The 23,781-nt window shown below is 41.9% G+C and overlaps 1 protein-coding gene across 2 annotated transcripts in view; it reads right to left on the reverse strand.

Annotated features, from left to right (window-relative positions):
• Positions 1 to 7: 7 nt before the first annotated feature.
• Adam23 (ADAM metallopeptidase domain 23) overlaps positions 8 to 23,781 on the reverse strand; it is a 113,614-nt gene continuing 89,840 nt past the window's right edge. The window contains exons 22-24 of one of the 2 annotated variants that reach the window (XM_055616871.1): positions 23,387 to 23,498; positions 3,097 to 3,190; positions 8 to 2,730 (exon numbers count right to left, since the gene is read on the reverse strand). In XM_055616871.1, coding sequence (XP_055472846.1) covers positions 2,712 to 2,730; positions 3,097 to 3,190; positions 23,387 to 23,498 — 225 coding nt within the window. In that variant the 3' untranslated portion in view covers positions 8 to 2,711. Of the gene's footprint in view, positions 3,191 to 23,386; positions 23,499 to 23,781 lie in introns of both variants that reach the window. The other variant, XM_055616870.1, reaches the window with a different exon arrangement.

Consider the following 23,781-nt stretch of genomic DNA (forward strand, 5'->3'; position numbering starts at 1 on the left):
AAGGAAGGAAGGAAGGAAGGAAGGAAGGAAGGAAGGAAGGAAGGAAGGAAGGAAGGAAGGAAGAACACACATCACTTGGCAAAACTCCACAACTCTATGTGATTCATGTTTCAAGCATGCACCTATGTGTACTCCTCACTTACTGGGGGCTCTAATTCAGTGGCCTCATGCACTATCCCAGGTGAGCAATGACGTCAGCACACACCTCTTCATCCAGGTGTCATGAATTATCGCAGCAGAAATATAGCAGGTGAAATGGGAACTTGGTCATCCCTTGACACTCTTGTTGGGGAATGTGAAACAATGGTAGGCTTGTGCTTTGGATTCAAATTAATAAGAAGGGGTATTCACACCACAAAGTAAGCAAACGAATGGCATGTGCAAGAGGAAATGCAGCAAAGAGTTCAAGAGTACATAACCCAACACCACTGAAAGTGATTCTAACCCATTGCACTACCCTTCATATCCGTACACACATCGCTTAAAGCTTGTGTATTTTACATATACACACAAATAATTTAACATTGGAGCATAGGTCTGTGTACCTATGAAACTGTCAGGGTAACGAAAAGTTACGCTGACATTTGACATATGTACATAACATTTGGGGACCACTGTGGTCTGATTTAAAACATAACATCGCACATTTACAATGTTGTTTGTGAAATGCTCAAAAGTCATCCATTGAGATCTGGTCTGTAACTGGCATGGTTTTATGTCGAAGAGAGTCACCACGGTGCCTCAGAAATAGCAGTGGAATGAGTATGATGAGGTTGGCAGCCGCTTGGCGTCTCATAGTGAAGCGGGCCCCTAAGCAATGCAAAAACAGGGGGCAATACCAAGTCATGTGAGTTTCCTCCGACCTTCCTCCAAGCTGAGCCACTACCATTAAGTAAAGAGGCACAACCTGTGTCTCATGAAAACAGGAATAAGGCCAATAACCTTCTAGGTAGCCCTGTTATTACTATATAAACAAACTGCAAGTTCAAGCAAAAGACAGCATACCTGCATAGCACCTGTTTCTCAGAAAGCCATCCGAGGATTAGGATGTTAGGTTATGGTCTGGGGTAGTATGTAGCAATCAAGATTTCTTCTCTGTGAGTGTGAAACTTAAATAATTAAAGATATTTTTGGGGGGAAAAGGGGAAGGTCCAGTTTTAAGCAGTCCATTTTTAGGAAATCTGCCCTTCTAGTCAAGAAAAATGTTTTAAAACTCAAGTCATGAGTCTTGCTGGAAAGGGGCTTAGAGCAAACTGTAGGAAGTAACTCAATGCTTGGAAGAAATGCATAGCTCATCTGTGTGTCTCCTTGCTAAAAGTGGGACAGTAGGAGCCTTCTGGTGGGTCTAAGTTCTAGATGGATGTTCACTGAACATCTGCACGTCCAGAACAAACCTGGGAGGGAATTTCTTCAGTAACATGTTCCCTTAGCATTCCAATGGAAGCTATCCTGGTGATACATTAAAGAAGGAATGGGTGAAGATGAGGGAAACTCAGACAGTCTTGAGAATGCCAAAATTCAATCTCCCCAGCTGCCTGGAGGGAAAAGAAGACTGTGGATTCATACACAGTGGAATCCAATCACAACCCAGCAGGGTCCATGAGCCAACAAAACATGGAGGGCCGAGTGAGGTCCCAAAATCACTACACAGAGTGACAGGCTGCAATGGCCCAGTAGGGTGTCTCTGCTCTGCCCAACCACATTGCCATTCTGTCACACAGATGCTAAGGCAGAAAGAAGAAGCGTAAATGAATTTTGAAACAAAACAAAACAAAACATATGAACAGATGGAAAGCTTAAACTTTTCTCCAAGCTTTCAACATTTAAAAATTATTAATTTTTTATTTAAGGCTTTAAGTTTCTCCTCCTTTCACATTTACAACAGGGAAAGAGAACTGTCTAAACCAAAAACTAAAATCATGAGCTTGGCACTTTTGTGATTAATTTGAGAAGGGTCTCTGTTTTCTTACATTATATACATGTGCTTATGATGACATCAAAGAAATTTTAGACTCATCAGTACATATATACTCACATTTACATAATTTTTTTGTGTTCCTGTTATGGGTTGTTTTGTGTCCTCCCTTTTTTTAAATATTTTGTTTCAAGCATACTACTTTCATTTTGTGCCCAAACTCCCTGCCCCTTTGGCTACATCTGTCTTTTTAAGCAATCCCAATAATCATTGACCCTTTAACATATAAGAGAGGACAGAGACAATGAAGGAAGGAAAATGGGAGAAAAGAAAGAAAAAGAGGATGTGGAGCAAGCAACAAACTCAAGTATAGAGAGAATCCTTGCAAAGAAAACATTTCAATACAGACAAGTGAAAATGGCATGTCAAAATCTCTTATTTCCATATTTACATTTAGAAAAGAACTATACAACAGCATCATTCAAATTCCAGCTCCCATTTCCAAAGGATGCTTGGTCCAGGAAAGAAATGATGGGAAAAGTGAATCAACAGGAGCACAGTCCAGCTGAGTGGTGCCCTGGGCTGGTCTAGAGTGGGCAGGGGGTCGTGTAGGAGACGAGAAAGGGTTGGGAGTGGGGTGGCAGAGGGTGGGAAGGCATTATTTGGGCCCAGGCAGGTCTGTGTGTTCATCTGTCATTTCCTTCAGGACTTCCACTGTAGGTTTTTGCTGAAGATTGGCTTGCTAGCTTGTTGTTATATATGCCATGCAGTTTTTACCCTTTCCAAAATTGGATCTTCATGCCACCGGGGTTTGTCTTTGATAGTACAAGAAAAAAAAAGTCATGCCAAATCATTTAGAAGATATTAAGTGCCAGCAGGCTAAGGGGTGGGGAATCATTTGCTATTTGTACTTATTGCACTTTGTTGTTGTTCCTTTCTTCTTCAGTTAAAAAGAAAAAAATAGGATTTTGAACAGTTGTTGTTTTTAATGACGTGGTCTTTAACCCTTTCCCTTCTATTGACAGGTGGTGGGGGGGGGGTTACTCGAAGTTATTTCCAAAAGGGACCACTGTCTTTTACCCCACCCCAATTCCCAAATTGGAGCTCTGTAGTCATTACCACCCAATGGTCTTGTTTACAGACTTAAGAGTTCTGGCAGCATGGCTGAAAACATGTCATACCCAGAACCCAACAGTGCAAGGTGGCATTCCTCCAGTGCAGCTGATTCAGATGGGGCCTTGCTGAGTGGGATCGAATCTCCTCTTCTTGACGTTTCTTCCAGGGTACGTCAGAAGAAATGCAGGAAGAGGGAAAGAAAAGCCACGATATTAATAAGATGGCAGTGAGAGGCCTGGGACGACAACAACAGTGATGTGAGTTCCAGAATGGAGTAACCAGCTCACACAGAGGCAGTCTCCCCAAGTACCTGGAAACAAAGAAGCGCTAATGTTTTGGAATCTCTTCATACTTCCCCACAAGACTACTACGCACTTTGGGGAAGATCAAGAGAAACCTCAAGTGGTTCACTTTCAATCATAAATTGGACGAATGTTAGAAGTAATGGTATTCATTGCCAATTCATTAGACAAAATGTACTACAGGATAGTGTCTCCTGAGTTTCTACCCAGAAGAACTAAGAAAAACTGTGAAGGCTTTGTAGATGTTTCCTCTAGAGTTCTGTAACAATGGACAGGCCCTCAGCAAGGTAGCGAAACCTTGCTCTGCCTGGTCGTTTCTGCTTTGGCTGTGTGAGAGCTTATTCCACTATGAAACAAACAGTTTTTAGGGAGGGAAGTTGGCAGACAGAGGGCACAGGGAGGTGGTACACTCAGGAGGATGGACACGGGCCCACGTTAGCCAAGCAAGTGCGGCACTTTAGCTCCGTGGAGGGAAGCGCGTTCAAATGCTTTGCTCACAGTGTCCAGTCTCCGAAAAAGTGGTTCCTGTGCTTAAAGGGAGGAGGGAGAGAGAGAGAGAGAGAGAGAAAAAAAAAAACAGCAAGACACAACATGGCAACAATGTGAACTGGTTGTAACCTCCCCGTGGTCTGGCTTCATGTGGGGCATCAAGCAAGGGGCTCATGCATTAGTCTGCACACTGGCGGGGACAGCACCACTGCCACCAAGGCATCATGCAAAACTGCAGGCTGAGGAGCCCAGCGCTCCCTCACTCCCCTGCCCCCTTACTCAGGGCCACCTGAACATCTCCACAGGCCCTAAGTACCGAAATGGTGCAACAGATTCCTCCTCCCCTTCAAAAGAGAAACACCTCCAAAACTTAAAATACATAGAAAGGTATCCTGCAAAGTCCCTACTTCCCCAGAAGGTCCACTTTGATGCTTCTTTTTGAAATACCAAGCATTAACATCTTCAACAAAAATCTACCTTTATTTATTTATCTTTCTATCTATCTATCTATCTATTTATTTATTTATTTATTTATTTATTTATTTATTTATTTATTATTAGACCTCCATTGAAACATGTTCATGAAAGCCTGGGCACATGGTACTCTGGCCTAGCAACATAATTCACTGCAGCAAACCTTCTTTTCATTAGAGCTACTGGGTTTTCTCATCACCCAGTCCTCTCTAAAGTCAATGATCTTGAGTGCGGGCATCACTGACTGAACAGGAGGTAGAGGTCAGACTGAACGGGACATCTCCATGATGTGTCTGTCAGCAAATGAACTTGCTATGGGACTCGGGACCTGCAGCAGCCATCAAAGTCTGTGCACTCCGAGAAGATGTCTAAGAGTGATATTTCCTGCTGAAGACTTGGGGGTAAAGAAACAACTTTGATAAATTACCCTAGAGGACCAGGGACCCTATCTAAGCTGTGTATCACTACAACTCAGGAGAAATATCAAACTCATGACTCTTTGACTAATGTAAACACTGAGGACAGGGCAAAGCCTGCTAGCATAGAGCAAGACATGACCACGCCACTCACATTTAAATTCTTTCATTTAGTTGCAGGGAATGTCCAAGGTCAGAAGAGCCAAGCAGCAAGTTTTTAAAGAGAGAACTGAAATTCTACTTCAGCCTGGCACCCAGGAAACTCCAGTGTCCAAAAGTGTGTGTTCCTCTTAAAAGTCCATTTTTGAAGCTTAGGTTGCCCTTTTCCTGTTCAACAATGTTCTAAAGGATTACTAGGTTCTTTGGTCAGACTAATAGATCATTATGCTAGAGAATCATATGTTTTCACTGTACTGACAGGCCTGGAGGACATGTTCTCTCCCTCTAAAGTTCTAGCAGTGGAGATAGCAAGCTACAGTGCAGGGGATAGGGAAACCAGACATGAGCAGAGAGGCTAGCTCTGCAAGGCCTCTGTGAAGTTTTCTCAAGTTTTCTTAAGTCCACTGTGGGTCACTCTAGCTGAGAACTTCCTGTCCTGAATTTCCTATATTAACATAAGGCTCTTCTTGTTCAGTTTTAATGTGAAAGTGAAAACTATCACAGACAGGTCCTTGCTGGCTTTCTTCCCAAACTGTTTCATCTGGATGCCCTCTGCTCACTGGATTTTTGAAGGCAATTTTGTTATCACATCCAGAAAGGTATTTCTGGATCATTGTAAAACATCAACACAATCCATTAACCTTTCAAAGACACCACTTTTATCAATTTTTGGGTACCTGTGAAATCGAATCTTTTGCATATATATATATACATATACTTACTCATCCTTACATTACTAAAGATCTCTGGGTAACAATAGCTACTTGTCTTCTGACAAGGATGGACAGTTACCTGCTACTATCACCTTTAAAAAAAACTGTGTGTGTGAATGTTTTGCCTGCACTCATGCATGCCTAATGCTCTGGGATGCTAGAAGAGAGCACCAGATCCCCTGGAACTAGAGTTTTAGACAGTTGCAAGCCACCACGTGGATGCTGGGACCCAAATCCTAGTCCTTTGCAAGGGCACTGAGCCATCTCTAGCCACCAACTGTCACATTATTATATTAGTCCCTGTGCCCATCATCAAGATACACCCGCCCCCAAACACACACACACCAAACCTCTAGGCCACCTTAGGTTGAGCTCATGTCCTTTTAGGGGTTTGAGTCAAGGAAACACATGTGTCTTTCTGGTCGGCCTAGCACCATGTATGCATATCTTCATTGTCATGTATATCTTCATTGTGTATGAAAAAGAAAGAGCCTAACCCAAGAGTCTTACACAACAGGAAATGTGGCTCCTTATTCTGCATTGGAATTCTGCATTGGAAGTTAGAAGGGAAGGCAACAATTTGGTTACCATGTTCATAGAGAAAATGGCTAAAATGTATTCTACTCCTTCCTAACTTTAAGAAAATCAAAATACTTTCCTTCCCTACTGAGATTCAGTTGTTTTTTTTTTTTCTGGCTAGAGCTCTTCAACTGTCATTTTAGAGGAGTACCAACTGTGACAATCTTTTCTCTAGAGAAGGAACAGAACAGAATGGAATTCCGGCCAACAGAAAATGGCTTAGAGCTAAAAGAGGTGCTAATGCAAGCGCTTGCTTGGCCAGAAAACTGCCTGTGATAATTACAGGCTGGTTACAGGACCTTCTTGTCAGGAATTGCCCTCAGAGGTTAATACAGGCTCTGCTGGCAATGGTGGAACCCCACTTTGTCACTGGAACTCACAGAGACCAGGTGGAACAGAGGAGGCATGTTTTAGGTTCCCAACGGCTAATGCATTGGAATGTGGTGGAAAAACCCAAACTCCCCCTGGAACTGTCAGAAACCTACCCTGCTGTCACCTTTGTGTCCTCCTCTTGCCACCATCAAGAATATATTTTTCCCACTACTATCACTTGTGATATCGATAAATATTGTGTGTATGTGGACTCACACACCTAAATTCTTGTATTCAAATTTAGGGGGTTGCACTGGCTAGTTTTTTGTCAACTTCATACAAGCTGAAGTCAACAGAAAGAAGGGAGCCTTAATACAGAAAATGCCTCCATAAGACCAGTCTGTAGGCAATCTTAATTAGTGATGATTAATTATGAGTAGGGCCCACCCCATTGTGGGTGGTGCTATCCTGGGCTGGTGGTCCTCAGTTCTACAAGAAAGCAGGTTGAGCAAGCCATGGGGAGCCAGTAAGCAGCACCCCTCCTCTGCATCAGCTCCTGCTTCCAGGCTCCTTCCCTCTTTGAGTTTCTGATCTGGTTTCCTTCAGTGACAGGCTATAATACAAAAGTATAAGAGAGACAAACCCTTTCCTCACCAAGGTGCTTTTCAGTCTGTGGTGTTTCCTTGCAGCAATAGTAACCCTAACTAAGACAGGTGTATTGTATACATTGTTTCCTTGAAAGTAATAATCGCAACCCTGTTAATTTTTTTAAATGCATATACAAAATTTACGTTCCACTTTGCCAGGCTTTGGGGAGGATGTGACTAAACTAAACTCCCATCCATTTCATTTGTTCCAATGTCCAGTAAAGACAGTAACTCTGGTAGTTAATTGACCAGCACTATTAGTTGGCATGAATTAGGTGTCAGGAGCCTCCATGAGTCAACCATGACAGAGGTTAGTGGTTCCTCCCAACACAGCTCACGACTTCCTTTTGTAGGTGAAGAGGAAAAGCATGTGGCAAAGAAAAATAAATGCAGATTCAGAAATAAAGGTGCAGGTTGGTGTGTCCCAGCCTATATTCATGTTCTACGGGACACCTCAGAATTAACCATAAGATCTCGACACCTGGAAACTTGTCCGCTCAGTCATCTGTGAGGAACTCCCAGACTTCTAGAACATGTAGGATGGGTTTAATCAACACCACTACCTGTTGGGGTTTGGTCTGGTGCTATATGTATTCAGATGCTAAATTCTGGTCCCCGAGATCTGGTTGCAGTCCAGACAAGTGGATTTTCACCTACATCAAACAATGTTGTGTGAACTTTGCTCCCCAATTACTTCTGATTGGTTAAATTTAAAAAAGCTGGACAGTCTGTAACTGGGCAGAAGAAAGGTAGGCAGGGCTTCGGTTCTAGGGTTTGGGGGGGTCTCAGGTAGGGACCACAAGGCTGGGGGAGGAGAAGAAAATAAAAAAGGAAGTTGCCATGGGGTTATGGACCATAAGCATATGGTCATGAGGGCTGGTCTGATGGGGCAGAAGCAGCCTAGACTGAACAATGATTGGCAAGTGCTACTGTGGAATATGGCTGGGAAACAGAAAATAGCTTAGAAGGTTGATATCTGCCCAGCTCTAGAGCTTTAAAGCTTATTATAAATCTAATAAGTCTCTGTGACCTTTATTCAGGAACCAAACGTTCTCAAGTGGGGTAGAAATCCTTCACAGATAATTAAAAGCAAAAGGGGTATGGCAACTGCAAATAATTTCAGTTCAACTACACACCCATTTTTACATTATTCAGTATATATCTAAATGCGTGGATGCAGCAATGAGAAATCCACCAAAGAGAACCTTTTTTTTTTTTTTTAAATTTTACAACTTTTGCATATGGAAGTCATGAGGACATTGACCAAAAATTTTCAGACTCTACTATTTGACTAAGAAGAAGCAACCTAAACGTGTTTTTGTTTGTTTGTTTGTTTGTTTTTTTAGTTGACAATAATGCTGAGGGATTTGCATAACCTTACGGCATGAAAAGTGTGTCCACTCACGCATAGGCTTATGTTCTCCCCAGGTCGTATCTTAGTTGAGAAGAACTGTGATCTAAGGAAGGAGTCAGTGAGACCACGTCAGGTAACAGCACAGCTGCCTTTCTCACTTGTGCTTGTATGTCTGTGCAGGTCGGGGATGGTTAGGGCCCTCTCCCACACCTAAATTAATGACTCGGCGTATGACTCGTAAAGGAACGTGACACTCGCAGGAAAAAGTGTTCTCTCCCCTGATCCGTTGCACCTGTCCCTTTAATCTCGTTTCTGACACACGGTCAAAGACTTCAGGCGACTTGGCTCACTCACTCCTCTCCTGGGAATAGTGCCCCAGTTTCAGCATGGAGTACAGCAGCAGCATCTCCAAACTCCCGCTCCAGAAGCTACACAAAGGAGAGGTTAAATGATCTGAGAAACATTCTTGGCCTCTTACCCTCGACACGGGACAATAGTCCCTGCGTGCTACTGTGCAGCACTGTGCCTTTCTACATTTTTGCCAGAAGAGACTACTACAGCGACAGGAAATATGAAGGGGCTTTGACTGAGCTTGTCCAGAAGCGTCCCTGTGTCACGGTCCCCCGCGTACAGTCCGCGGAGCTGGGATGGAACCTCGCTTGGCTGACTTCGGGTCAGCCCCTCGCCTCGTTCCCTGCTCTTCCAATGACGGGACATCTCTCTCGGATGTGAATCAGCTGCACAGAGCCTAAGCCGCTTGCTGACACAGTAATAAAGGCTTCTCCCCCAACACATGCAGTTCAAGCTGAGAGCTAGCCAGGCTGCTGTTTCGAGGTCCTGCTACAGAACAGTGCTCTCATCGAGAACAAAGAAATGGTACATCTGGCATCACGTCGCGTTGCGTGGCAATGACGCACGGGAGGCCGTTTTTTGAGCCTTTGAAATGAATGTTTCTTAATGCTAAGGAGCTACGCGCCACGGAATGAGCCAAATTTCTTTTTCTGGAGGCACATTTACTTTTTCTAAGAGGAAGCATTATAAATAGAGAACATAATTTCTATAATATACGATGACTTTTTCACAGTAGTGGGACACTAAGAAAAAAAAATCTTCCTCTGGATCGAGGAAAAATCCAAACAAAAACATGCTGCTTCTAAGATGCCCCTTATGGGAGCCAGGCTGGATAACGCCTCATTCAAAGGAGAAATCCAAATTGTAGGTGCCTATTCAGTTCGTATGTTTCTGCAAGCAGGCTGATGCCAAAATTACTATTTCACTGAACCGTTCCAAGTTTATAGACATCTGTGTAGAACACAAGCACCATTCAACACAGGCCTCCAAGCAGAAGGCTCTCAACTGCTATGGGCTTACTCATTAAACCCTAAAACATAACAAATTAGGGGAAGAAAAGTGTTGATTCATTTAAATCATATCTTGGTATCTTTCCTTTCATAATCAGTTTCTAATAATTACATTTTAACTGGCTTTAATGGAGGCCACTACATGTTCGATTTAAGGCAAAGCTTCCTCCATTGACTGGCTGGACAGATATAGGGTGCGGAGGCTTTGGTTTGACAGCAGATTTCATTTCCCACTTAAATTCATCCCAATCAATCTGGATGAAACTTACTTAATTTAAGAAAGAAGCTATCTGGCAGAGGAAGGCTTATCTACAAATAATAAAAATCAAATCACTAAGGCCATCAAATATATGAAAGTGGTTCTCTAATGAATCAGAGGTACAAAATATCCAAATTAGGCAAATCGGGTTTAAAAAAACTTTAAACACAGTAGGGTTGATCTGTGATTACCCAGTATTGTCTACTTTATCAATGTTGGTTATCAATATATGCAATCCAAAATAAAAGTCATCATGAAAGCATAGTAGGCCAGTCAGTTATGTTAAATTTAGAGCAAATGCCACAAAGCCTTTGCTTTCAAATTTGGTTGGTTGGAGACATAGCAAAATTATTTTAAAAATATTTGTTAAGTAAAAAAAAAAAAAGGTTTTCACATCACAAAGTTAGGTGTGAAAAACAGTGGTCATGTGGTGACTGAGCTTATAGAGAACCCCAGGGAACTATAAACCAGTGTTTAGCAGAAACAAATAAGAATGTAAGTGTATGGATTTCCAACATGCTTCTTTGGTCACTGGAGTGTACATGACGCAGCTCAGGAGGCTTGCTCCCACAGGCTAGAGCGTCTTCTGTTGAAGGGCTCTGGCTTCAAGTTAAAGTGGGTCCCTTCAACAGCCCGTGCTTCCCTGCCAGCCCAAAGTTGACCTTTGAAGCTCCACGCCTCGTGTTTCTAACCCACTTCTGAGTAAAAGCGCGTATTTTTTTTTTTCGGTTGTACTGTCAACACCAAAGTCTTGTAGCAGGAACTCAAAACCAGGTTATGTAAGCAGAAAAGAGAGGCGCCCGAGCCACAGAGAAGAAGACATGCGGCATTGCTTACTTAAATCCCCAACCTGTGCCCCCAAGGACAATAGCTGCTACCAGGATGGCACCAGCGATGGAGCCTATTATGAGATTGGTGGCGCTAGGACCTGTGACAAAGGATCATGGGAAGAAAGTCACGTGAGCCGACTACTTTCGTTACCACAACGGAAAGGCAGGTAAGCAGCTTCAGAAAGTAAAGCCCTGTTGGGCAAGGTCCCTAAATGCTTACATTGCTTTCTTGTTTCAGTTTAATCCTATGTCGGATACTTCCACCTGTGACTGGCTCGATTATTTGTCTTTAAGTCTACCCTTCCTTTGCCACTGATGTTAAGCTCTGTTAGTTAATCTTTCTCCAAACCTGAAACAAATCCGCCCCACTTGTTTTCAGTGCACATGTTTTGTCTCTTCTGGTCTCTTCCACCACATCATAACTCAAACAGGTTTGTACAAATAAAGAACTGGGCTCCCTTAGCACTGGCCCCGCCTGACTGCCAGATACGTGAGATAAATAATTCCTTGACAGTGCTCGTCCAACTGACTCCATATCCTGGATGCTGCTTGCTCTGTACTGGGAGACAGTGAGAATTTCTTTGGAAGAAGTTGACCAATAAAGATCTGGCTTCGAAACTTTGTTCTCAGATATTTTTTACTGGGTCTTCAGCGTTAAGCCCCCCCAAATGGTCCTGCAGATATAGGCGACCTAAAATGTGTGTGAACAATGTATAGGAAATGGGAAATAAAAGAATTCTTTAAATTCCACTGGGGAATATATCTTTTAAATTCCCATGTCTCATTAAGAGAAATTTGAGGCTTGGCGCTACGCTATATTTAAAAGTTGGTAGCGATTTATAGTAACTCCATTCTTTTCCTTTATTCGGCTTTTAAAGATCTAAACAAAGTTACACGGAGCTTAAACAAAGAATGAAATTTCACATCCTCCAGGATCTACTATGCATGTGCCCCCTAATAACCAAACACCTTCAAGTGCCGACTGTATCTACCTGCCCAGAAGTCAACCACTAGCCAATTTGGCGGGTTTTCCTAAAACCCCCCAGTTTATTAGACATTCATTCCTCCAAAGAATCTCTTTTTTCCTCACATAGGTGGACACCATTTCTTACATCACCACAACTGAATGGGTGATGCTTTTGCCGAGAAGCCACACAGCACTAGAAATGCTAAGTGTGTGTGTGGGGGGGGAGAGGGTAGGGAGAGTACAATAAAGATCCAGGATGGAGGGTCTTGCCTAGTTCCTGGGCTTTGACATGCTCTTAAATCAGAGAGAGCCTTTAGAAGACGAATCTCAGCGGCCCTTGGGGAAGCATCGAGAATCACAAAGAAGAGCAGTAAGAATGATAAATGCCTTTTAGGGACTATGTAGTACGTACTGACGCTGCTCATTTCTGAACATCTCATTGAACCCTCACCAACGAAAATTCGAGGTAGGAATTGAAACCATCCTGTTCAATAGGTGAAGGAATGGACAGTTTTATAGAAAATAGATAATGGGGACAAGATGCAAACATGGACCTGCCTGATTTCAAGACTTGTATTATAAATCAAGGGTCAGCAGACCAGAGCCACACCTGGCCTCACTATCTATCTGGGCAAAGACATTTCACTGTAGCACAGCCACTCCTTCTTGCTTTCGTACTGACTGTGGTCGCCTTTGATAGCAATGCTGAGGATCCGTGATGGATGCCCTGTAGCTTGGAAGACAAAACTATTGACACCCGGCTCTTTACAGAAAGATTGTGAGTGACTACTCTGATGAAACTTTATTCTGCTCCACATATTTTGTCTCCATTTCTCCACAGAGAAACTTGAATAAATCATTCAAAAATATATTCATAGTACCATGTATAGACTTGAGGCAAATTTTTACTTTGTTGGCTCAGAAAACAGGCTGGGATCAGGTTCAATACAGAATCCATGAGCAGTGACTCCTGATGTACAATAAACTATGGAGTAGAATTTAAAAATTAAATCTGTCCATGAAACCTTTACTGGTTACATGCCTATCACAAAATCAAGCCAGGAAGTATTAAAACTGGGTTGTATTATCTAATTCTGTTTTCTAAAAACTCATTACGTATCGATCATAAATAAACAGAACTTGAAGGGGAAAAGTCAGTAGACCACTGGAAAAAGCTTTCATGAAACAAAAACATCAAGCCTTATTTTTAGCTTAAAAGAAAACAAACATTTAGACACTTACCTGCCACAAACATAAGTAGCAACAAACCAGCCACACTGGAAAGGATGGATGGGAACAAATGCTGGCAACAGGACTGTTTACATATTTACATATATTACATATGTATATTTACATATATTTTGATCCTGTCCATCTCTAAGGTTCAGGGCATGACCAGACTGCATCACTTTGTCTATAACTGAAGGCACTGAAACTATGGCCACTAAGTAATACGGGAAACACCTTTGAGATGATCTTTTGAAAACTGCCTTTCTTCTTAGCAGAATTTCACAAAAACATTTATCTAGAATGTGGTCGTGGGATGGGAACTTCTGGCCCATAGTCAGAACCAAGTTCTTGAAGTCAAACATTTTAGCGTAGTTACATACTTCATTTTCTCACAGGTTAAAAAAAAAAAAAAAAGCCAGACATGGAGGCACATGCCTGCAATCCCAGCACTCAGGGAGGAAGGTGGATCTCTGTGAGTTCAAGGCCAGCCTGATCTACAAAGCATGTCCAGGACATCCAAGTCTACTCAGAGAAACTCTGTCTTGAAAAAAAATTTTTTAAAGGAAACACAAATCCTTTTCCAGTTGTTGCTCCTTCCCCTAATCTAAGATACATCACAGACCATACAGATGAACCGTGAGTTAAAAGGCATAAGGCTAAGCTGAGCTGGGCATGAGGGCTCAAACCCATAACCCAGCATTTAGGAATCTGAGGCAGGAGAATTGATGCGGGATCAAAGCCAGCCTGGGCGACACGGTTAAGTTCTAGATGAGCATAAGCAATAGAGTGAGACCCTGTCTCAAAAATTTTTTTGAAAAATGATTCAAGGCTGGCCAGGTCTTGCAGCTACAGCAGAAAAGCTTCATGTGTAACATGCTCTCCTCTGGCTGAGATCTTGGTGCCTAAGTTGCCTGACTTGGGTTTGTAAGAAGAGCAGATGTGTCCAGAACTAGTGAAGCTGAGGCTAAGCTGACAGCCTACAAGGTCTATTCTATGGGCTGAGTCAAGGATAGTCTGTGTCTCCTTGAGACACTGATGATTTTTTTTGGGGGGGGCTACTATGAAGTGTGAGGTGTTACCAGAACCCCAGTAAAAAGGAAACACAGTGTGTGAAGGGCGACCCCTGCCATGTGTGCATAAATGCCGTCTGGGTGATGGGAGGAGAAGGCTTCCTGATAATGTAGACTGCCTCGCGACTTCAGCCACCAAGTGCAGGGCAGGCTGAACAAAGCATCAGGAGAGCTGGGCATCTCTGGGGACCTCCTGAGTAAGTGACCACAGCGCGCCGGTTCAGATGATGGATACTTGGAAGACAAAGCAAAAATTGCAGCTGTTCACTAAAGGCTGTGCAGTTTGAGCTTAACACGTTTTGATTCTTAATGTTCCTTGCTCCGATCTTTGTGAAAGTTTCAAAGTTGAACTGCGACCCAACTTTATAACATAGAAAGGAAGAAAGAAAAGCAATGTTTAAGGCCACTCTCTGAAGAGTGGGGTTGTGGCCTTCCATATCGTTCTAAATGAACAGAAGAGCATCAAGTGGCTATCGTTCTCGCTGTTGTTAAAAAGTGTTGAGAGTTGTTGGTATTCCTAATTGTATAGATGGATTCATTTAAGTAGTAAAATAATTTCATTGTAATACTTCTATGAAACACATAAAAGCATTTTGCCAATTGATAGTAAAAAAAAAAATTAAGATCTACGGGAGAGCAGAGGAGGTTTTAGGCCCTTGCCTTAATTGTGGATAAGCACCCCAACATTGTTTTATGCCCCACATTGTTCCAGACAGGAGAAGGTTCTATAGTGCACGAGAAAAATCACAAGACATAAATACATTCAAATCACACCACAGATTACACCAGCACAGGAAACAATCAACAAACACGGAAGGGTCAGGGGTCCAGGCATCACCTCACACGCCAAGCACCAGAGAAAGACACACAGAAACTAACGAGATTGCTTACTCTATTCCCCACCCTGTGCCTCCAAAAATCACCCCCAAGGCCAGAATGCTGCCAGCCACAGCCCCTATGAGCCTGCTTGTGGCCATGTTCACTGTGTGGAGGGAAAACGGAGATGTTTCTTTTTAAACAGAGGAAAAAACACATGCTGATTTCACTATCATACAGAACAATCTCTCCAGAAAGGGCTTTGGGAGTTAGCGAAGTATGGGTAGCTTTGTTCCAAACTTTAAAACTGAGATGGGCATACATCAGTGCAAATAACTGTCAGCTTCAAACTCTACATACTCTGTTTTAAAACATAATCTCTTACCAACACTTTTAGGATCACAAGTAACCCAGTTTGAAGTATAGTTCCCAGCAGTATGAGGTAAAATTTTAGTTTCATTACAACAAATCTTTTAGTTATAAATTAACCATTAACGTATGATCTGTAAATTTTTCAAACTGCAAAATATGCTTAACATCATTTAAACGAAGAATGTGTCATTCAATTTTGGGAACATTCATAAACAGCCAATAGGGAACCTTTAAAATTCTGTGTCATTCACCCGGGAAGTTATTGAAAAGTATATTCTGAATAACTGCAAGGTTTGCATTTTTGTCACAGGAAATAGACGTTTTCTTCTTTGACTACAGATTCCAATGTATAACTCTGTGTGTATGTGTGTGTGTGTGTGTGTGTCTGTGCGCGCGCGTGTGCACGCGCACTGAGAAAAGGCTGGGGCCTCCAGAAGTTGCAGCAGCGTTCAAATGTTGGAAAACAAACCTGGAACAGGTAGAAATCCCCAACACTTTCTTTAAGTGGGCTCTGTGGAGTCAGATATTAAAATAGGAGGGAATATTAGTTAGGGTCAGCCTGTATAAGGGAACCAGCTCACAGATACTTCACCTCTCGATTCTACATAAATTAAAGGCATTCAATGCAAACGGCTGATGAGAAGAGTTTCACCCCAACAGGACTGTATTGCACATGCTGTATGCTATGAACACAGGGAAACAGAACCAAGAACTGAGACTCCCAGTCACAACTGTTTAAGGCTTCTTAGCGTTCCTGGACCTTTTAGTAGGATATTGGCCCCAATGGGAGAGGATCTTGGATCTCTAGGCCTGCTTAGCAGTTTCACAATTACTTCATTTTATCACAAGCTAAATAATATAAGTGAGAGTCTAAGGGCTATTAACTAACCACAACCAGAGATGGCCTTTTAAAAATAAAAAGATGGAGATGCAACAGAAAACAGAGACAGTCTAGTGAAAGCACTAACAGCAAGGGAAAGAAGTTGCGTTCAGGTGATGGACCACACGTTTCCATACAAAATGACCGGTTCCAAACTTAAAGCTTGATTTTCTTTTGAATAAAATCATTTACCTCAGAACCTCAAATTAACAAATGTGTTAGCTAATGACTTTTTGGAGGTGCCAGGGGCTTAAGTTTCAAGTACTGGCTGTCAGAGCTAAAACACACCAGTTAGTCCTACTTTCCCCGCAACTGTTATGTAAGATATGACAGCTAGTAGAAAAACATCCCCTTCCTCTCCCACAGCATGTGGTGCTAAATTAATATTTGTGGATTTTAAAGATTGCAACTACCACATGAAAGGTGAGTAACTGTCTGGCAAACCCTTTTCCGTTTGCTGTGGTATGATTCCTCGGTGTGGAAGCAGGAGGGTTAGCTGGACCACTGCGCATGCACTCGAAACCTGATCGGGGAACCAAAAAAAAAAAAAATTCCTGCAGATGCTTAAAGCACGTATTGCAGACAGGCAGATGATGAGCCTTAATCAGCACTGAGAAAGAATAATTATCTTCAGATTCTTAACAGATAAGTGCTCTTACCATAACGCAAATGAGCAGAGGGTGGGGAACTAGCTTTTCAGAGCTCATCCATCTCTCGTGTGCCCCCGATGCTCTCGGGGCTCTGACATGCTGGAAATGTAGGAAAAGACCCACCCGGACCCTTGCTGTGATCCTGAACAGTAATTTTCTCTCTTTAAATTCAGACTCAGCCTGCTTTCAAATCAGTTTGGCAGGAGCTGATCCAGTGACCCTCAGGTGGGCAACGTTTTCACATGGGACAAATTTTTTTCGAACGTAGCTGTTTTTAACAGCCACCATGAAAAATTCCATTTTTTTTTTTCCCTTGGGCCTTTGGAAGTTCCTGGTATAGCTTTGGTTCCACACTCACTGATTTATTATGTAGCTGCTTTTTTTCATTAGTTCTTTCATTCATACTCATTTGTTATCTACAGGTGTCGATTTTATACCTAGTCTCTACACTGTAGGCATGATGACATGCCTTAATTTTCTCCTCTGACCCTGACTGGCATTCTCGAGCTGATACACAGTCCTGGTTCTGGAAGCTTGACTTGGAACCCTCGCTCTCTGACACACGTCTCTCAACCTCAGTGCCTTTCTTTGTATGTGTGTGTTATCATTAGCTTTATTATTTTCAATCCTGCTTCCTATTCTCTAGTTTGGCCGGTCCTAAAAAAAAAAAAAATACAACTTTTGATAAGCATGTAATATTAAGATGCAAACTGTGACTTTTCTGTTTTGAAAAAAAAAAAAAAAAGATTCTCTATTTTGCATGTAGAATTCCTGCAAGCTTAAGTGGGACTTCACACATTCAAAGAACCATGCTCTTTTTGAAACTGAGTGGTCCTTTTTCGGTTTCTAAATCAGCAGGATGCAATGTTTCACCTATGTGATGGCAGTGAGCCAACAAGGAATAAACAGGCTCCAACCCTCGGCGTCTCAAAAGCAATAAGCAGCAAAACCATCACTGGTGGCCTCGAGGCCACAGTTCTTCCTGCAGGGATTTACTTTACTAAATAAACTGAAGGTTAGAAATAAACACTAAATAAATCTCTTTATTTAACAGTATAATATTGATATTATAAAATATCTTAGCTTGCTCAAAATTTCAATGTGTTAGAAATAAATTCAGGTCTCCTTCTCCTTTTCCACAAAATAAAAATAGTTCAATTTTAGTCTACTGCTACACATGTCTGTCTAGAAGGACATGGAAAAATTTATATCATGACAAATATTATTTCAGCTGAATATGATGGCACACACTTGTGCTACCAGAAGCTGGGGGACTGCAGGTTTGAGGCCGGCCAGAACTAGCAAAATCCTGTCTCAAAAAAAAAAAAAGCAAATACTGCAATTCATTGTATCAAAAAAAAAAAATACAGAGGATGTTCTGAATTCATATAAGACAAATTCATAGGTAATAAAATATTGTAAAATATAGTGAATCCTTAAGCTTTGGTGAGTCTGTGGTTTGAAGAAATTCATGACATATAATTATACATGATACTTAATACTCGCATTTGAGAATTATTTAATGATCTGACAACAAAATCAAAGGTTCGTCATACAAAAGTCACCTAAAGGCTATATGCAAAAGCTGCAATAAACAATATCTGGTGTGTTATAAACATTTAAAGTCACTTTTCAAAACTCAAAACCCTAATGATACATACTTCATTTCTTCAGAGCCATAATAAGCTGGCAAATAATGGATCCTCTAATGGGCTTAATCGCTGCTCCACTATTGTTGTTCCTTCTCTTTCTTATTACGCACAAAGAACCAGCAGAAGGACTTAGCATTCTGCTTTAAATGAAGCAGCAGCAGAAAAGACACTGAGGTTAAGCTCATGTGATCACGTTTTATTTAATGAGCTGTTAACACTAATAATTAGTTTTCCCGTTTGTAAAGCAGCAAATCTGGATGAATTGCCTTCAAGGTCCTTCCTATCTCTAATTTGATGGCTATGGTCTTCATTAAAGGGCCTGGCCCATCCTCCCTAGGAATACTGTCTCTGCCCACACAAGTCAGTGTCAGTGATATAACCTGCTTTTTCGTCTTTTCTCTTGTCACAGTGACAGCATGAAAGCCTGAAAAAAATCCCTCATATGCACTGAGCAAAGTGGATACAAATTAATAAAAATAAATGGCTATGGTACCTTCCAGAGGTAGAAACACACACACGCACACAAACTCTCTCTCTTTCTTTCTGTCTCTCTCCTTTTCCCTTTCTCTCTCCTTCTCCCTCTCTCTCTCTGTACATGTGTGTGTACACATGTGTGTTCATGCAAATATGGGTGTGAGCACAAGTGCTAGTGTATAGAGGCCAGAAATTTGCATCATGTGTCTTCATCACTCACTCCCCACCTTATTTTTTGAGGCAAGGTCTCTCTCTCTCTCTCTCCCATTGAACCTGGAGTTCACCATAGGCAATCTGGACCAGAACTAAGGTCTTGACACCAGTGCTTTTTCCACCGAGCCATATCCTAGGCCTCTGAAAATTCTTGTAAACAGAAATGCAAGATATTCTATCCTCACACAGTAAAGGAAGGGAATTCCTTTTAGTGATCTCAACAGGAACCAGTTGAAGGAAGAGGAACTCAAAAGTTTTTCACACGTAGAATCAATGGCAACATAAGAATGGATGGTGTGTAACACTAAATCATTTTCTGAAAATTGTTCTCCAGAGGGCTGCAAATAGAGCTCAGTGGTAGAAATTACCAAGTGTGCATGAGGACACAGAGAAAAGGAAAGGGGTGGAGGGCAGGCAGAAGAAAGAAGAGAAAAAAGAAGGGTGAGAAGAAGGGAAGCAGGAAGGGAGGAAGGAAACCCTTATCCTCAGGGTCTGCACATCTAAAGACCTTTCTCAACTGTCCTGTGAGGGTCTCCCAGGGCTAACCTAACCACCTGTGGGTCCACCGTAGAGAACCTTAGCAAGATGATGACTTTAGCAAGATGATAGCGTAAACACCGTTTACCCAGATCCATATGTTCCTCTGGAAATTAATTTTCAAAATACCCCAAAAAAATAAATAGGTCTATTTCTTACATCTCCAACTCAATGAAAAGGGAACTGCAGAACTTGCCCTTGACCAATGTAGTCTCCATCCAAAGGGCTGTAGTTTCATGCCTATTCCATGATTAAAAAAGGCAATATTTTCATTAGGCTTCTTGGATTTTTCTGCCACTTAGGGGGAATACAATTAAACAACGATGGATAGTTTTTGGATTTTTGTTTGTTTGTGTTTTAGGGACAGTCTCACTAGCTAGCCTGGTCTAGAACCCTTATGCAGCCCAGGCTGGCCTTAAATTTAAGATCCTCCTGCCTCAGCCTCCCAAGTGTTGCGATGACTAAGTATTCTAGTACGATCTTGCCACATCTACCTAGGAGACTATCTGTCGACATGACTTTCCATGTGGCTGCTGCTCATTATGTATGGCAAGCACCTGGGAAAGGTAGGACTAATACAGCCAAAGCTACTGAAGGCTGAAGGATTATATAGGCTGCAGCTATCAAGACAAGCTTGGCACCTACGAAGAATTGACAGATGAGGAAGTAGGTATTGCACGGATACCTTGACTTCCTAAAAATGAGTACATGTAAACAAAAAATCAGCACTAAATGCCAAATGCCTTGTTGTTGTCATTGTTGTGGTTGTGTTTCCTGGCTGCCCTGGAAATTACTGTATGTGGTAGAGCAGGATAGCTTCAAACTTTTTTTTTTTTTTTTGGGGGGGGGGGCTGTTTTTCAGACAGGATTTCTCTGTGTAGCTTTGGCTGTCCTAGAACTCACTCTGTGAACCAGGCTGGCTCGAACTCAGAGATCTGCCTGCCTTTGCCTCCTGAGTGCTGGGATTAAAGGCGTGTGCCGCCACCACCCAGCCAGCTTCAAACTTGAGCCGATGGTCTGGCCTCAGCCTCCCAACTGTTCCTTGGCCATCTCTTTTACATATCCCCAATGGGAGGAAATGTACTGACCACCCGCCGGGTGAAAGCATTGACCCCTTCATATCCAGGACAGACAATACAGATTTGCTTAGTGGGTGAAGATAAAGGTCAAGGACACAGTTTCTCTCTTCCCCTTTCTTTTAACAGAGATTATAAAGGATACATTTATAAAAATTGGCAATAAACTCATGGAATGTCTGGTTTCTGTTGTTCCTCATTTTATTAGCATATTCATGGATCTTTCTATAGACTATAGAATAAGCTTCATAGACTTTCTATAGTCAATAGAATAGCTAATAGAGCTGTTACTTAACTTTTTTAATTTTTTATTTTTTATATTAATTACAGTTTATTTACTTTGTATCCCAGCTGTTCCTTAACTTTTTATAGATTATTTTATTTTACGTGTGTGAGTGTTTTGCCTACAGGCATGTATATGTATCATATGCACACCTGGCTCCCAGGAAGGTCAGCAGAGATGCTGGATCCCCTGGAATTGGACCTGCTATATGGGGTACTGGGATATGAACCCAGGTCTTCTGCTCCTAAGCACTGAGCCATCTCTCCAGCCCAAGAATAGAGATACTATTTAATTGTACTAAAGTTTCTTGATTTACCTCAACATTTGTTTACAAAAAAACTGGTTTGATTTATGAAAAGTAATGACATTTTTGCTTAATCAAAATTATTAGAACCTCGCACCGATTTTGGCCATTTCGTAACCAATTTGCACCTATGACTTGATGCCTTCAATAAGAGCAGAAAAAAAGAAACCATGTGACCAAAAAACCATCAGCCTGAATGTGCATACTAATCACCTCTGAGCTGCGGGACTGTGGATAATTTTCACTGTCTTTTTCATCCCTTTTTTGTATTTCCTTATGCATATTTTAAAAATAACCGTGTATGATTTGAATTACCAAAAGGGGGGGATATTTTATCAGCTATAGTGAAGACTGCCACCTCATAAAATGAGAGTCAAAGAAAAGACAGCTGTAAACACTCTTTTCTCTAAAGAGTGGCTGTTTGCTTCATGGCTCCGAGTTTGATTTTTCTTGGTGAGTGAGCAGGTGGAGAAACGGCAAGCGGCACATGTACAAACATGCCTGAGTGTTACGGCAGGAACGAGCACGGCAGTAGCTCGGAGAAGTCACAGCTGCGCTACGCAGAGGGTTTGAAGGAGTAATCTCAGTTTCTCTCTGTCGGGGCCTAAATCTCCAAATGTAACTTCTGAAGGTGGATCCAAGAATGTTTTGTTCTAGTTTTAAAGTAACAAAAGACTGACTGTAAAAGTGGACTGGGTTCCTTTAAAAAAAAAAACAAAAAAAAAAAAAAAAAAAAAAAAACGGGGAAAACAGAAATAGACTGTGAGGGTGTAATAATTATTCTTATGGAATTTTAACATCCTGGGCACATTAAGCAAAGGAGTGAAGCGTTTAACTGTTTCCCCTGTTAGGGAACAACTCAAATGCATCCAAACCAGGCTACATCCCTTCAGGAACTGTCGTCTAGGGAGCTGCGCTTGCTCTGGGGCTCACGTACTCTCATACAGACCACACTAAAGTTCAGAGAGTTTAAATGTTTCATCCAAAGTAAGGTTGATCAACAACGCAATGCTAGTCCTATGTGTATTCTCCTGACTTCAGGGGGTGGGGGAGGAGGGGAGACATGGCAGTTGATGTAGAGAATATTATTACAGTATCATTTAAAAAAGAAGAAGCTGGGGAACCGCACCATGGTCAGATGTCAAAATTGGTACTAGCAGTTGTTTGTACTAGAGACTTAGATGCTGCATAAAGACAGCTTTTCAAGGTCTTCGAGAATCACCTGAGGGGGTGAGAGTGGGGAGAAGACTGAGAAAATAGACAATATTATAAATGATGTAGTAGGAGCGAGCATGCTCTCCGTTTAGCCCCTGGTTGCCTGGGTAACGGGTATGTCACCTGACCTCAGGGCCTGAGTATTCTCATCTTCAGTATCACGTGGTGACGATGGACTGCTCATAACAGACTCATTATGCTAAATTCTCATCTCTCTCTGTCTCTCTCTGTCCTCTTAGCGGCTGGTGAGAACAAAGCTTCAGCCTCTTATGTTTCCTTTGAAAAATTAAAGCTGTCTGAGGAACTGATTCTCTTACCAAATCAAAAGACTCTGTTAGAATGGAGCATAAAGGACTACAACTTTCCTCTAGAGAGAATGTGATATTGAGGAGTGATAAAAGTCTCCTATCAGCCCCAGAGACTGTACCTATTTGAAAATGAAAAAGCTTAGATGAATTGTAAAATAATTAGCTTTTGGGAAAGTGGGGGAAAGTATGAGGTTTAAAGGGCAGAGAAGAAACCATATTAAAGGAAGTCAATATATTCACTTTCCTTAATTCAGTTCTAAGCTGAGAGCTCATTTAAGTACGCTTTTGAAAATACGATACACACGGCACTGTGCATCTTCACGGCAAAAGGGATGGATCCCTGTGTGTCTCCTTGCAAAGGAGGAGGGGAGTGAATGCCGTCTGCAAGGACCTAAAACCGGAATCACACGAACCCTTAGGGCCTTCATCCTTCGGGGGGCTGGGGTTCCGAACTGGATCCCGGATGCTGCAGTCCGTGCCTGCCCATGTGAAATCACAGATGCAGGTGGCTTCGTGGCTACACACCTGTGGAGGAGAAAGAAGAGAGATGCAGCACTGTGGACCACTGACAATAAGCTTAATCTGAGGGTCGGGGTGCATGGAGGAATCCCTCAAAATCGCAAGGCTCCCGAAACTTCCCCATGGCGAATGGGTCCAATTACTGAATATGCTTTCTGGTAATTATAAAAAAGTAATGGCTGAGATGAAGAAAACTTTTTAAACATGTATTGCCATTCACTGTATTTAGATACACAAATGTCCAATAAGGTAGGTTTTTTTTTTTTTTTTTTTTTTTTCTGAAACAAAT

This window comes from Psammomys obesus, unplaced genomic scaffold (genome assembly GCF_907164565.1).
Source record: "Psammomys obesus unplaced genomic scaffold, mPsaObe1.curated_primary_1811, whole genome shotgun sequence".
Lineage (NCBI taxonomy): Eukaryota > Metazoa > Chordata > Mammalia > Rodentia > Muridae > Psammomys > Psammomys obesus.